Below are 15368 nucleotides of genomic sequence, written 5' to 3'. Positions count from 1 at the left end.
AAATCGGACACAAGTTTATAGATTAGATTGCATATATGTATTTTGTCGGATTCAGAATCAGCTTTAGTATTTTTACTTTTTATATACATACATACATCAAGTATTTCCCGGTTTATATATTTTTACATATTAAATAAGGTATTGATGTAATTTAAATATGGCCTTTTTGAAACGTTCATGTCGATGATTGCAGCCGGAAAACATCATGTTGGACATACCCCAAAGTGGCGGACCGGTGCAAGTGAAGCTGATCGACTTGGGATGCGCGACGGCTTCGACGACAGGCAGTGTAGTTTTGCCACCAGCTCCGGCTCACTTAGAGTTTGCCGCACCGGAAAGTGTGTTAGGTCGTCCGCGAGGGACTTACACAGACTCTTGGGGGCTCGGAGTACTGCTTTATGTATTCTTAAGCGGGGTAAGAATCATGCAAATATAATAGAAAACCCCAAGTTCGACTAATTTCCAATGAAGAACTGCTATTGATATTTTTACACACCGACTTTCAGGTATCACCGTTCTTGGACGACTCTGTCGAAGAAACAACGACGAACATAGTGAAATGCGACTACTGTTTCCCGACACAACACTTCAAAGGGATCGGAGATGGGGTGCAGGACCTGATACGGAACTTACTACTGGCTCTACCCGAACATCGACTCACCATGCGCGACGTGGCTCAACATCCCTGGTTCACCAACGTACGCCATTTAAATTGCATATCACCGTTGATCCTCATCTTGAATTGAAATTCCAGATAGGAACATAGGATCTTAAACTCTTTATTAATTACTGTCTGTTTGCAGGCTCCGAGTGCACCGATGCGGTCCACAGCCCCGTTGCAGCATTTTCAACAACGTCGATTGCCGCCTTCGCCGCCGCCGTGATTTTAGCACAGGCCTTCGATCGATATTGGATTCTCCGTGCCAGTTGTGAGAGATATTTAGTGAAATAACGAACCGAGGAAGTGCAAATTAGAAGAATCTGCGATCTGTGTGAATTTTTATTGTATTTGCTGCACTCTTTTTTTAAAATGTGAATTTAATGTTAAGTGTTTCCCAGTGCGTTCACAAAAAAAGCATATATATTAGATTGTTAGTTTTCACTGTAGAAAATGGACCAAAAATTTATCTTTCTATACGTATTAATTATTCTATTATTATTATTATGTATGTTAAATTATATTTTGCCTTATTTAATCACTGAGCGATGAACAAGCGTGAATTTGAAAATGTATGCTTCAGCGTGAATTTAAAAATAAAATTAACTTTTTTGTATACCTGTTGAATTTGAAACTATTTTCGTAATTTTTATTATTTGAGTATTTGTAGGTTATATATTATATTTCTTTTCTTTCTTTTTTTTTGCTTATATTATTCTCGAAATATATATAAAATAATCTGTCGCAAAAATCTCTGAATAATTAAATTTGAATCAATAATCATGCAATATTGTTTTATTTTAATGTACATATGGACATACATACTTATGGTAGTGATTCCCAATTGTGTTTGGTGATATTATCAGGGCTGTGGAGTCTGAGCATGAGCAAAGTAAAAAATCAGCCTACACCGACTCCTTTTTATTCTTTTTTTTAATTAATAGAATTGCAGGATGTGTCAATTTGAGTCTCCAATTTTATTGAAGTAAATCCACTAATAAATGTAAATTTAATAATTTCTTTATAAAAATCATGATTTTATAAAGAAATTATTATGTACATGGGGCATATATCCTCACTTTATCACAGGCAGTCACTAGCTACTTCAATTTCTGATGATTCGTTGATTTGAAGTGCAAATTTTCCAGCTTTCTTCAATTTCAGTGTTCTACTTTTGGTATATTAACCTTTTGCCCGTGCAATAAATATAGCGAACAAGCCCTGTACGCGGCACATTTTTCGCGAATTTGGCAATCGAGTTTTCGACCTTAAATACAGATTTTAATATTTACTCCAGTAACCAGATATGTTAATTAACACATAAAGTATTGTTTAAACAATAAAACACCTAATATATATCGTAGTTTTAGCTTAATTGTCAAATAATCATTCTTCATACAATTGAGACGTATCGTCGCCATTGTTCAACAGACGTGATGTCACATGAACGAGGTTTCAGTATGGTTCCACAAAAAACTAATTTTGACTGGTATATATTCATTTTAAGCAAATTGAATAGATGGCATTCAACTCTCAGTAATATATTCAACTAATTTTGAACCTTAAAACAGTTGAAATAGGCGCATATAAGGCTCAAAATCCCGTGCAAAGTTCAGAAATTCTATGGAAGACAGCCGCGCTACAGACTTGTCGCGCTAAGCTTCCATAGAAGACGGCCGCGGGCAAACGGTTAAATTTTATGTATTTTTTTAGTTTTCATCACATTTATATGGTTCACACATACGAACAAGAATAAACTGCCACTTCCGGTTGACGGGTCTTCACTAAATTCTATATTTAACTTGGTATTAAGCTTAAACTTCTGGATGTGACATTTTATTTCAATTCACCTAAAGGTTTCTGAGAAAAATATAAAAAACCTCGACATTTAGACATTTAACAATGTTTGTTTCAAATAAAGTTTTCTTTATCTAAAACCATAAATCTTTCTGGACCGGTAACCTCTTACATTATTAACAACTTAACTATTAATTATTACAGATAGAAAAAATTAAAGATGAATTTTATGCGAATTTGGCGTTAGCAAAGTCTGTTATTCTACCATCAAAATTTATATTACTTTCTAATTCAATTTCTATTGATAACATACATACATACTTACATTTGATAATCGCTCTTGACCGCTGGTCGATCTCAAATAATTTTTTAAGTATTTTTAGTTTACCAAAACTCATTTCTTGCTTCAATCACTGTCGCAAGACATTGTGATGAATGTACGTATCGCTAATTCGATATTGGGATAGGATTTTTATGAAGCCCATCTACCCGGTATATTTAAAATATCAATGTGTTACATTCTCTTGGAATCTTTATCTTCGCAAAAAGTTTTTAATTGATATTTTAAACATTTAAGTTTATTTAGAAATTGATCACAATCAATTTCCAGGTATTTTTGAGAAAAAGTTATCCCATATTTTTAAATCAATAGGCAAGTTAAACAATAAAATTATTTTGGAATTTGTTGAATGCATTGAAATCTTTCTTGTAATTGCATTATAATATTATCAATGATATTTTAACATGAATTTTTCAGTAAATTTTAAAGTTTGAGATTCGTCTTCGGCCTATTCATCGGACATCTTTTTATGTTTAGATTTGCTTTTATTTTGACTCGGTTTTTTATTCAATTTAGTGCAACGTTCAGTAACTTTTACAAAAATTTCATCTAAACTATATTCTCGAAAAATGAGCCCCTGAATTAATAACAATAATCTATAAATATCCTGTTCTTTCGTCTGTAGTGCGATGTTAACCGTATTCAATTTATCAATTATTGTAATCACTGTTTTCGATTTTGCACATCTCATATCCAATTGTTTTTTCAAGCTTATTATGATGACTGATGATATTTTTTCCCATCTATTTTATTTTTAATGTATTTCAGTAAAGAATGAAAACGAAATTTATGGACGCTTACAAAACCAATTTTTTTTCATCGTCTACTAATGTAGACGATGAAAAAAAATTGGCATAATGCTCCCTCGAATAAAATACATAATTGAAACACAATAATATGTACTATGTGTGTTATGAGGTGTGAATCCTGGCAGATGGCGCCGTCCAGGACCACGGTTGGGATGTGGGCGGGCGAGGTGAAGACCAAATACGTTGGCTTTTCAATCATATTATTTATTTATTATAATGATACAGGCGGGGCTTAATGGCCGACCGCTAGATGTGCAGATCTAACTGCTACTGACGCTTACATTCCTGCTACTTTCATCATCATTCCTGCTGCTACAATCAGTCATCATCCCCATAACATACTCTTTCTCAGCTATAGCCCATACATCAGCCTCTCATTCAATTCCAACCCTGTATACATATGTATATTATAAATGGATAATTTAAAAACACATCGAATTCTTCTTAAATTTTACAAGTTTTATAAAAAAAAAAAAAAAAATAGGCGAGAGGTGCCTTTGGCGCCCCTCACATCGAGCGCCCTTGGCACTCGCCCATTTGCCATAGCCTTGCTACGGTACTGAACATGATTACATCTTCTGGCGAAACAAATGCCAATCATTTGAAATTAAATTACATATTTTCGTTATAAAATTGGGATAAACTAAATTCTTAAATTTTTACATAATGGTTTATATGTATTAAATGAAAAAAAAAGTGCATTCAAAATTCAAGAGATTTTCAATTTTCATTTAAATTGGTATGTACATAAAATAAAAATTGAATGAATGAAAAATTATATATGTACACATTTCAAAATCACAACATGTTAACCCTTTGCCCGCGGCAATAAATATAGCGAACAAGCCCTGTACGCAGCACCTTTTTCGCGAATTTGGCAATCGAGTTTTCGACCTTAAATACAGATTTTAATATTTACTCAAGTAACCAGATATGTTAATTAACACAAAGTATTATTTGAAACAATAAAATACATAGTATATCCCGTAGTTTTGGCTTAATTGTCAAATAATCATTCTTCATACAATTGAAACGTATCGTCTCAATTGTATGAAGACGTGACGTCAGATAAACGAGGTTTCAGTATGGTTCCACAAAAAACTAATGTTGACTGGTATATATTAATTTTAAGCAAATTGAATAGATGGCATTCAACCCTCAGTAATATATTCAATCAATTTTGAACCTTAAAACAGTTGAAATAGGCGCATATAAGGCTCAAAATCCCGTGCAAAGTTCAGAAATTGTATGGAAGACAGCTGCGCTACAGACTAGTCACGCAAAACTTCCAAATAAGACGGCCGCGGGCAAACGGTTAAAACTCAACGCACATAATGCAACATAATACAGAAAAGCGCTAGACAGATAATTGAAAAATGATCAAAATAATCACTGATTTATTTAACCAAATTTCATTGATTTACTTAACCAAATTACTAATTTTATAATACAAAAAAAAAATTAACACATACATATGTATATACACAATAATATTAGCTCAATAAAATAAAACATATTGGAAAATCCCAGTAAACATTTAACGGGTGCTCAATACAGACTAGTACTTACTATAGAGCTTTCCCAACAGTAAGACAGTGTTTACAAATGTATCCAAGTACACAAAGTGTTCCCCTTATTACAGCTTATACAATAGCTTGCCAGTGTTGTGAACTCTAAAACATCAGTTGCACTGTGCTATACCGTTGTGAAGTTTAAGAATGTCACTCTTAATGGCGCAACACGGTTACTTGTGCGTGTTTAAACATGTATTCTCAGAGTTCACAAAGTGTTCCTCTTATTACAGTAACTTGCCAGTGTTGTGAACTCTGAAACATCATTTGCACGGTATAATGTACTGTGCTTTATTGTCGTGCAACTTTTTTTAATACATTTTACTCCGTGTTTACCTCACGGGACCGAAAGTGAAATGGTCGAAAAAGCAAATATCGGAAGGCAAAGATCGAAAATCGAAAGATCTTAAGTCGGAAGACCAAAAAAAAAGGGTGCATGGTAAACGGTACTATGTATATATAATATATATGAGTGGCATGTGGTGAAATTATCTCTCTTTTTGTCATATATCCTTGTTTAATGTGCGCGCGCAGGATACTGTTGTATCCTGCTCGCGCAAATTAAGTGAAGATGTACGACGGGGGGGAGAGACTTTTACCGCACGCCACTGATAATATATGTATACTAGCCGTTTTTCATATGTATGCATGATAAACGAATATTTTCGACTTTTTCACGGTCACCCATTTTACTCCCCACGTAGCAAGCAACTTGTAGCACTCTGATAAAAGGCTACCAACCAATCACTAGACTACAGAGAACATACATAAATATTAATACAATACATGTTTGCCAAACAATCGCTAATTATTAAATATATGTAGATGTTTCAAAATTATGAAGCACAGACTAATTAAACGCTGCGTAAATATTATATGTACTGAGCATGTCCACCACAGTTTTTGAAACATCTGTAGACATGTGAATTCGCTTTTTAATAATTGGTTCGCCGTCGCACTGCCCGCTGCTTGTCAAACCTCATCTCCATCTCTTCTAAGACCTTGGGGGTGTATCGCACTACTAGTTTGACTGATCCAGCCGCTTGTTTCAACAGTTCAACAGCCTTCTCGTGATTTTCACCCTCGACTGACTAAAATAATAGATTGTATCGATTAGAATTAAATTAGAATACTTTTGCTAAATTTATCATTCCGATGATACATTTAGCAGAAGATGGAAAATCATTCCGAAATTGTATTTTAATCACTTACAACGCCGTTGACAGACAAGAGTTGATCGCCCCGTTTTAAGCCGCCATGTCTGTCGGCTACCCCGCCGGGAATAATGCGAGATATGTAAATTGGAGAGTTTTGTTCTTTGCCACCCATCACATTGAAACCGAGGCCTTCTTCAGTCTTTGGCAATTCCACGACTCGGGGATGAGCGTGGCCTTCGGACGCGGCGAATGCTGCTACTGTAGCTTTAGCCGTTGCCGACGCACGAATATCAGCTGAACCTAGAAAATGATAAATATGTTTCACGTGTTGATCCATTCTTATATGTAGCTAGAACTATTTCATATTGAGTAAAAAACACACCTTGAATGTCGACTGTTTCATACACATGCTCGTAAACTTCTCTGACGGCATTAAGAAAATCACTTTGCAATACTTTCTGGAGTGCTGCTAATTTAGTAGCGGGAACTTCCCCGCTCAGCTGAAGCTTCTCCAACAATTCGATGGATCTTTTAATATCTGGAACAATGAAAAGATGTTTCTTGCATAAAAACAATAATTCCAGGAAGAGGATAGACCCGATGAAAATTTCATTGGGTGTATTATAAGTAAAAACTACCTAGCTACCTACATATAAACAAAATAAAACACCAATAGAAAAATTAATTTATTAATTAAATTAATTTTCAGTATATGGCGCTAAATGCTCGTGTCACTATTTTCCAATATGAAATATTTATAAACAATATACACACATATATACATATATATATATATATATATATATATATATATATATATATATATATATATATATATATATATATATATATATGTACATATATAGGTTTTATCTTGATTCTAGCACCCAAACCTTACAAAGTCTCTTTCGAAATTATATATTAGATTTACATATATCTCGTAAGACTAAAAGGCCACAGAGCCCAAATCTTTTGTAAAATGTAAAAAAGATTCATACAAGCAAATGAATAAAAATGTACTAAAATTACTTTATTTTTCCTTTGTAAGGTCTCACCTTGAATTTGCCTCAATTATCTGGTCACCTTTTTATTTATCCCATATTAATTGTATTGAGAAAGTTCAACTTAAATTTATTTAATCCTTACGCTACCTTTTTCCTACCTATACCCATTCTACTGTTTCCGACATTTTAAAAATCCTTTCTTTTAACAATCTTTCTGTCAGGCGACGACATACTGATGCTATATTCTTCTTTAAGCTCATAAATGGTTTCCTTGACTGTTCTGATTTACTGAATAAGGTTAATTTCAGAATCCCAGTTCGGTACTCTAGACGCGTTGCACTCTTTTCACTTGGTCCTTTCAATACTAATTCCCAAAAATATTTTTATCTGCAGCGCGTTTATCGTATGTTTAACGGAGAGCTGAATGAGGTTGATCTATTTGGTATTTCCCTACATCAATTCAGGTCTAACATCAAGAGAATCTTGACCGATTGATTCATTTCTTCTCCTATTCTATTTTTCCAATATTTCCAATATTTTTATACTTTAGTTTAGTTATGCAATGTGCTATTTAATCATATTATAGCTTTCATTCTTTTCCTTTTCATTTGTTTATTTTGTATTTACCTTTTTCATTTGTTTTATATTTGTAAATTTCAATTTCTTCTTATATTCTATTTTATAACCTTTTCCAAATATTTTAATACTTTATTTTAATTATGCAATGTTCTACATATTTTGTCATGCCTTTATTCTTTACTTTTTAATTTGTTTTCCTTATATTTATCTTTTTCATTTTTGTAAAAATCTATTATTGGACTCGGATGTTACATATATTATTTATTTACTATTTGTTTTTTTATACATATCTATGTACATCTTGTCTGTTGATTTTTCAATAAATAAAATAAAAAAAAATAAAAAAAAATATATATATATATATATATATATATATATATATATATATATATATATATATATATATATATGTATGTATATAGGTTTTTTCTTGATTCTAGCACTCAAACCTTACAAAGTCTCTTTCGAAATTGTATATTAGATTTACATATATCTCGTAAGACTAAAAGGCCACAGAGCCCAAATCTTTTGTAAAATGTAAAAAAGATTCATACAAGCAAATGAATAAATATGTTTTCGGATGATATATGGTGGGGGGGGGAAGGGGTTCAATTAAAATGTCCCGTGGTTTAGATATCAATAAATCTGGCAGCCTATGTATGTATGTATGTACCATGTACAAATTTAAGTTATAATCGATGACACTGTAAGACAGGGAAGGTATGTTGACCGTATCCTGGTCTAACGAAACACATGTTGTGTAGTTTGAAAGAGGATCGTTTATTTTTGTTCAATTTGGTACAATGGTTATTGTATGTACGAAGAGGTTTCTTCGGAGATGTGATCTAGCTGAACTCTAGAGGCTCACTCTGCTAGTGGAGGTTGCTGCGTTGGTTTATAAACGTTTTGGGTTGGAGCGTGTCGTGTGCAAATCCTTTGTTCTTGGTACTCTTGATGCAAGCGATGACCTGTTTCGAGCACGTGTACATGTGACACGCGTTTAGTGCATTTTACTTTGTTCCTGGTACTCGCGCTGACCTAGTTATGCTGCGAGCGTAGTTTTTATGGGTTCTGCGCCAGGACGTGGTCCGTGGGGTAATGGGGTCGTGCGTACGGCGCACCGACCTCTTTATGAGGCGAGCGTTTGCCATGCGTTAATGGGGGAAGCGTGTTCTTCCTTTGTGTTCTGACGGGATCGATATTGGGCTCGCTTGAGTTGTACTATATGCCTACAGCACCATATCAGATATTGGAAAATTCTGATAGGGAACGACCAACTCGCTTATCACACATCCAAATCTGAACAGGAAATAATTCAAACCATATACATATTGGATGAGTCTTTTTGAAGGGTTTGATATATTTATACGTTAACCAAATAACTATTCTGCTAGTACAGAACATGATACGGTGTTAAAGGTGTGGATCAAATGTAATTTACCTCTAGCCAAGGTCAGCGTCTCTACAGTAGAAGCCATGATGTCCAGCAAGTTCGCACTGTCACTGTCAATATGGCGAACACTCGAAGCGAAAATGAAACGTCAACTAGTTCTGGCCATAATCATAACATGGACAGTGGATTGTGAACAGTGGCAACATTGCCCAGAAAGAGAAGGTAGATAGATTATTTCGCGCAAACGACAATCTTTGCCACGAAAACCGCGAATACGTATTATCTGACACTCGAGTTTTCGTAAGTATGATATTTCGCGTGAATATTTAATCTCGATGGATGGAATTTTCGGGTGCCAGATGTTCCGTGCTCTAGATTTTAGTGACGTGCGCTAGATTTTTTTGTGCGGAATAATCACCAGATCCATTTGAAGGGCAAAATGGTCAAGAGAGTCAAAGATAAGGTAACGATTGTAAGACAGGGAAGGTATGTTGACCGTATCCCGGTCTAACGAAACACGTGTTGTGTAGTTTGAAAGAGGATCGTTTATTTTTGTTCAATTGGTACAATGGTTATTGTATGTACGAAGAGGTTTCTTCGGAGAAGTGATCTGTTTGAACTCCAGAGGCTCACTCTGCCGGTGGAGGTTGCTGCGTTGCTTTATAAACGTTTTGGGTTGAAGTGTGTCGTGTGCACATCTTTTGTTCTTGGTACTCGCGCTGCCCTAGTTATGCTGCGAGCGTGGTTTTATGGGTTCATACGCCTGGACGTAGTTCGTGGTTTTTATGGGTTCAGTGAGTTCTTCCTTTGTTTCCCAGATACGTGTATAGAAACACGTGTCGACCTTTTGACGAGGCGAGCGTGTGCCATGCGTTAATGACTTTCCTATATATGTATGTGTCGCAGTGACCTGATGAGATCATTTCAGTTGTACTATATGCCTACGGATGACTTTCGTGTTCGAGCAGGATGTCATTTGTACAGCTTAAGTTCGATGAGGAAAATAGGTGATATCATCGACCTAGTTTCGTATAGTAAAAGTTGTACTATATTCCTACAACTTGAATGAATCTAAACGTTTTCGTGTAGTGGCAGTACTTTAAATGTCCAATTTGTATTTGAGTTGGATATTAGTTATTGTCGTTTGTTCGAAATGCAAGTGGCAAATATGTCGATCTCGGAATTCGAAATCGTGGATATAAAGAGTTTATTTTTTCATCCAAAGTAATAAATTATTTTCAATATCGTTATATTGTGTGTGGACGACCCCATTCTCAATTAAAAAATACAGTTTTATGTAAAAAACTGTATTTTAAATACAGTTTTATGTAAAAAACTGTATTTTAAATACAGTTTTTTTAAAAACGGTTTTTTTTCCAGAGGTCCTGGTTTTTTATCATCTCTAGTCATATCCTTTATAGTGTTTACTTTTTTTGTCTTTTACCATATTAATGTTTTATCTCATTATCTATACTAAGCGATTAGGCCCCGTGGACCTATCGGCTTCCGCCGTCTTCCCCATGTATTCTCATAAATAAATAATATATTTTGTAGAAAAACACCTGTTGCTTTGTTGTGTCTTAAATAAAATAGCAGTGAGATTAATTGACATCGTGTCTAGTGATGATTCGCAATAAAGAGCAACAGTTGGTTTTTGTACAAGTCATGCAGTAGTCGACCATTATATGGGTCACTGAAGTATTGATTAAAACATTTGGCCTTCAGTTAATATTTTATCGGCTAGCAACACAGAACTTTTTCACTATCGGTTTCTCGTCAGCCACAGCTTGTCAGTCTACGACGTCACGATGTGTGCTTTAAAGCTGGACCCCACCATCTGCGAAGCTCTGCGATTGCTGCACTCTTCGAGCAGCGATTCTACCGACCAATTGCGTTCAGCTTTAGATGAGCTGATCGCTAAAATTGATCCATCGCGCACCATGGTCAACGTCTTGCCGAAGAAATATTTGGATATAGGGCGAGAGAAGGAAAAGGAACGCGAAAAGGAGAAAGATAAGGAAATGGATCGGGAAATGGAAAGGGAACGTGAACGTGATTGTGATGAGATTTCCCTGGAGTTGCTGGAATTGGAGCTCACCTGTGCTGTCTGTCGCCATCTAGCCATACAAGAAGGCAGCAAGTTTGCAGAATGCGATTTCTGCCATAAACTCTATCACCAGGTATGTATATATGTATATATATAATATAATATATATATATGTAAAAACATCTGATTAAATCTCATGACAAAAGAAACTCAACCTTTGACTTTTCTAGGAGTGTCACAGTCCAATTATAAGCGAGACCGATGCAGAATCTGGCTGGCAGTGTATGACTTGTCTCGACGCTCTAGACTTCGACAATGCGAGCAGCATTAATTCTCCGCTGATGGTGATCGAATGTCCTTCGTCGTCGACTGCCAGCGGTTCGATGTCTCCGGAAAAAGCCAATTCCGTGAGCCCCCCGCCTCAAATCCCGTTGGACGAGCTGCCTACTCCTCCCAAGGTTGTAACACCGACTAAAAACATCATATCGGGCGATCAGCGGCTTCAGATTGTCAAAAAGAAGTCGAACAAGCATCGTGAAAATAAGCGAAAGAATAAAAAATAAACACATTGCAATTTTTGTTTAACGTTCAACTTGTATAATCGTAATGTTACATTTGGCCTCTTGGTGGTATATTCGGTATGTTGAGAAAATTGTGAAATGTAACAAGAAAGGGTAGCTCTGAAATACTACATTCTTTAGATTTAATTTAATTGAATGTTTCAAATTATCTAAAAAAAAAAAAAAAATATCAAAAATTAAATAAGTTTATTTGTGAAATTTACTAAATGTTTAAAATAAATAATTTAATCTCAAAATTGATGTAATATTTAATGTAACAATATGTCCTTACTAAAATGAAATATTTGAATCTCAAATTGATGTATTGTGCTAACTATTATTTATTGTAATGTTATATTCTGAATAATATCAAATATTCTAATCTCAAAATTGATGTAATATTTATTGTAACAATATGTCCTTAATAAAGTAAAATATTTGAATTTCAAATTGATGTATTGTGCTTATTGTTATTTATTGTGTGTTCCACGCTTCTGAGGGATTTCGTAACTACTCCTCGGTGCCTCCACATGCATGCACTAATCTGTCAAAAACTGCAGCCGTCGAGCCTGATCGCTTATATTTCATCGGGAGCAATTCAGTTCGTAGCTTTGAGATAAGATCCATGCACCAGACCTATATTTTCATGTTTCGTTTATATATAAAACATTGCTAATTGTTGAATATGAGTAAATTGAGTAATTGTTGAATATGAGAAGTGAAAAATATGGAATAGTACAAGTGATATTGTTTTGAGTTGCTGACTATCACCGATTAAATTACCAATGTATTGATAAGTAAGTAATATGTATGTACAATAGAACCACGATTATCCGTATTGTTAAAAACAAACACAAAGTTTACGATTTTGCTGCTTTGAAATGCATAACATAAAAATTCTAAAATATATATGTACCTAAATCTAAATTACAGGGACAAAATTAAAAAAAAACCTTTTATGCACAGTAAATACGATGATTTATTATGTTTTCAACACATTATACATAAACATATTCTTGAATATATATTATTTGGTTTGATTTTTAAATGCTTTTTATTATTACGAAATTATGTTCACAATACATCTTATATCTACATATTTTAATATCTACTGATCTACTGATCATTTTCTATTTTACAATTTAATTTTATTTGGTTAGTAATCATAGTATTATATTGTTATGTGGTACGATCTTACAACCTATGTATATACTTATGTATAATACCCTTTAACCTTAAGTTTGAACATCCGTTTCATTTTTAACTACTTATGATGTTATCTTTATTGCTATAGCTGCATTTTGTCCCACGATACGTGTAAACCCTAAAATATTATTATCACTATTTATCTCTATGATAAATTGTGTTTCTACTCATTAATGTCTCGATACTCTCAAAGGATACATAAATCAAATATTAAAACTGTCTTACACATGGATGTTGCTCTGTATCTTAATCACTTTGTTATTTACCAACATTCTGTGATTGGTTAAAACTTATCATGCTCATGTTAGATCTATTGAACCTCACTTGCGATCAAACACTCTAACTGATCACTTGCGATCAAACAGTCTTGTGATTAAACTGCCGACTAGTAACTTGTGATTACTACATAGTTACTTGCGATCAAACAGAGTCTCACAAGGCACTATTGTGATTAAACTGCCTAACTAGCGCTTCGAGACTAGTAACTTGTAATACAAACTTGTACATTAATCTCGTTTATATTTACTGCTAATTAAAGAATATAATCATATGACAAAATCTGTGACTATGTATAATATTCTACACCATCTCCTAGTTGTCCCCGTAACATAAAAATTGGTGGCAGCGGGTGCGGATATAGCTGAACAACTGGACATCACTACTAAAACGAAGGAACAACCGTTGTATAGACAACTTCGAAGTGGACCAGGTGGATTTGCATCCTTTCGAATCTAGCGAAAAATCCAACTACCAGAATCTTCTAAGCGGAGACTTCCGACGTCTAACTGGACAACTGACAAGAAAGCAGACAGTGTGCAGAGCCAATTCACAGTATGCAGAGAGAGCAGATCTACCATAGAATCTTCAAAGGAAACGGTGCAACCTGTGACGGTGACATCGCAAGTCCGTGACGCAGAACTAGCAGCACGTACGAGTACAACTCGAGATCCAAGCAGATCCAGCACTATGTGTATATCATCATCCAGTTTCATCAACAAAAAGGAGAAAGAGCTCAAAAACCTATTTACAATTGAATATATATTATAATATATAGATGACATATAGAAAATGTTTTACAATGTAACAAAGATAAACAAATAATGTTACCGACGATTTATTTATGTAGATGAGATGTAACAAGTTCATTATAAAATGACGAATTCACTTTTAGATACCGTCCATATTAAAGATGAAGTGGAAACGATCCACCTTGAATTTGTTAGACCAGCATACAATGAAATCCATCCCGGCAAAAAGCTTTATGGATAAGCCGTCATCTGATGTGGAACCCACGGGGTTATGTTTGTATTCTTTAGAAAAGATGGACACGATAGAGGAGGGGCAGTAGATGTTAGATATGCGTTCAGCTATATCAGCGGCTTCGAAGAAAAGTGAGTGACTGACTGAGTCATGAATGGATTATATATGTCGCGGTAGGTATGAATGCACACACGTCAAATGTCAAATGTAAAAACGTAAACATTATGTCTGTTTGTGTGAGTGTGTGTGTGAGCTATCGACGCGACACCGGTGGCGAGTACTAGTAATTACGTCAATTCGGATGGGAAACTTAGATATGCGAACAGGCTCCTAAACCACTAAACCGATTACGATGGAACTTTCAGGATTTATTGTACGCGTGTCCGGGAAGATTACTGTGAAAAAAAATCGACCAAAAACGGGAACGGAAACGGGAAAAACGGGAATGAGTATAATTGCAACGCTATAATTTCAAATGTTTTCGCGTCGCTGCCCGCGTCTTTCCCACAAATAGGAACGGGAACGGGAATTACATGCGTTATTGTGGCATTGCAACGCAAGTTGGGTTCAGCTAGTTAATTATATAATTTGATCATAACCTTGATATTTTTGATAATACGCATGAGCAAGCAAGGCGAGCAATAGCTAAGTCATTTCTTGAATAATCTTTTAATTTAATATCTCTATTTTTTCTTATTAATTGTATAATTATATATATACCAGTGGAAACCTATAATTGGTCTTTTGTTATGTCTCTAGCTCTCATAAAAAAAGGGTTCGGTGATTACTAGTCAAATGTGAACCGGTCACAGGACAACCGGTCGCTCTAGATCGGTCACACGTGATCACCCGTCACACTAAAACTGGTCACGAGAAAACTGGTTCAGCTAGTTAATTATATAATTTGAACTTTTATGTATGATCACGTCTATGTTTTAGTTTATTACTACCAGCGGAAACCTATATTTGTTCTTTTGTTATGTATTT

General features: G+C 34.7%; 4 protein-coding genes across 5 annotated transcripts in view; 2 read left to right on the top strand and 2 right to left on the bottom strand.

Moving 5' to 3' along the window:
* Positions 1 to 1444, top strand: part of trio (trio Rho guanine nucleotide exchange factor) — a 246535-nt gene extending 245091 nt beyond the window's left edge. The window contains exons 42-44 of the mRNA XM_077445260.1: positions 194 to 415; positions 507 to 698; positions 804 to 1444. Coding sequence (XP_077301386.1) covers positions 194 to 415; positions 507 to 698; positions 804 to 884 — 495 coding nt within the window. The 3' untranslated portion in view covers positions 885 to 1444. The remainder of the gene's footprint in view (positions 1 to 193; positions 416 to 506; positions 699 to 803) is intronic.
* Positions 1445 to 3796: 2352 nt separating this feature from the next.
* LOC143922070 (protein lin-7 homolog C-like) lies at positions 3797 to 9486 on the bottom strand. Its single transcript, XM_077445344.1, has 4 exons — positions 9357 to 9486; positions 6715 to 6870; positions 6388 to 6632; positions 3797 to 6266 (listed from the first exon to the last, which is right to left on the bottom strand). Exons 1-4 carry the CDS (start codon positions 9391 to 9393, stop codon positions 6111 to 6113), a joined length of 594 nt encoding a protein of 197 aa, XP_077301470.1. The 5' UTR covers positions 9394 to 9486; the 3' UTR covers positions 3797 to 6110.
* A 1569-nt stretch (positions 9487 to 11055) lies between these two features.
* On the top strand, positions 11056 to 12368 carry LOC143922060 (integrator complex subunit 12-like). The gene is made up of 2 exons (XM_077445335.1): positions 11056 to 11488; positions 11586 to 12368. The coding sequence occupies exons 1-2, from the start codon at positions 11117 to 11119 to the stop codon at positions 11916 to 11918; spliced, it is 705 nt and encodes a 234-aa protein (XP_077301461.1). The 5' UTR covers positions 11056 to 11116; the 3' UTR covers positions 11919 to 12368.
* Positions 12369 to 12873: 505 nt separating this feature from the next.
* Positions 12874 to 14663, bottom strand: LOC143922649 (uncharacterized). 2 transcript variants are annotated; one of them, XM_077445985.1, is made up of 2 exons: positions 14229 to 14663; positions 12874 to 14141 (listed from the first exon to the last, which is right to left on the bottom strand). In XM_077445985.1, exon 2 carries the CDS (start codon positions 14111 to 14113, stop codon positions 13853 to 13855), a length of 261 nt encoding a protein of 86 aa, XP_077302111.1. In that variant the 5' UTR covers positions 14114 to 14141; positions 14229 to 14663; the 3' UTR covers positions 12874 to 13852. The 2 variants fall into 2 exon arrangements, with proteins under 2 accessions (XP_077302111.1, XP_077302110.1); XM_077445984.1 differs by having other exon boundaries at positions 14233 to 14660.
* Positions 14664 to 15368: the final 705 nt, after the last annotated feature.

Source organism: Arctopsyche grandis, chromosome 2, assembly GCF_051622035.1.
Source record: "Arctopsyche grandis isolate Sample6627 chromosome 2, ASM5162203v2, whole genome shotgun sequence".
NCBI classification, from domain to species: domain Eukaryota; kingdom Metazoa; phylum Arthropoda; class Insecta; order Trichoptera; family Hydropsychidae; genus Arctopsyche; species Arctopsyche grandis.
Note: the sequence above shows the minus strand (reverse complement) of the source record. Positions and strands in the feature narration are given on the sequence as shown.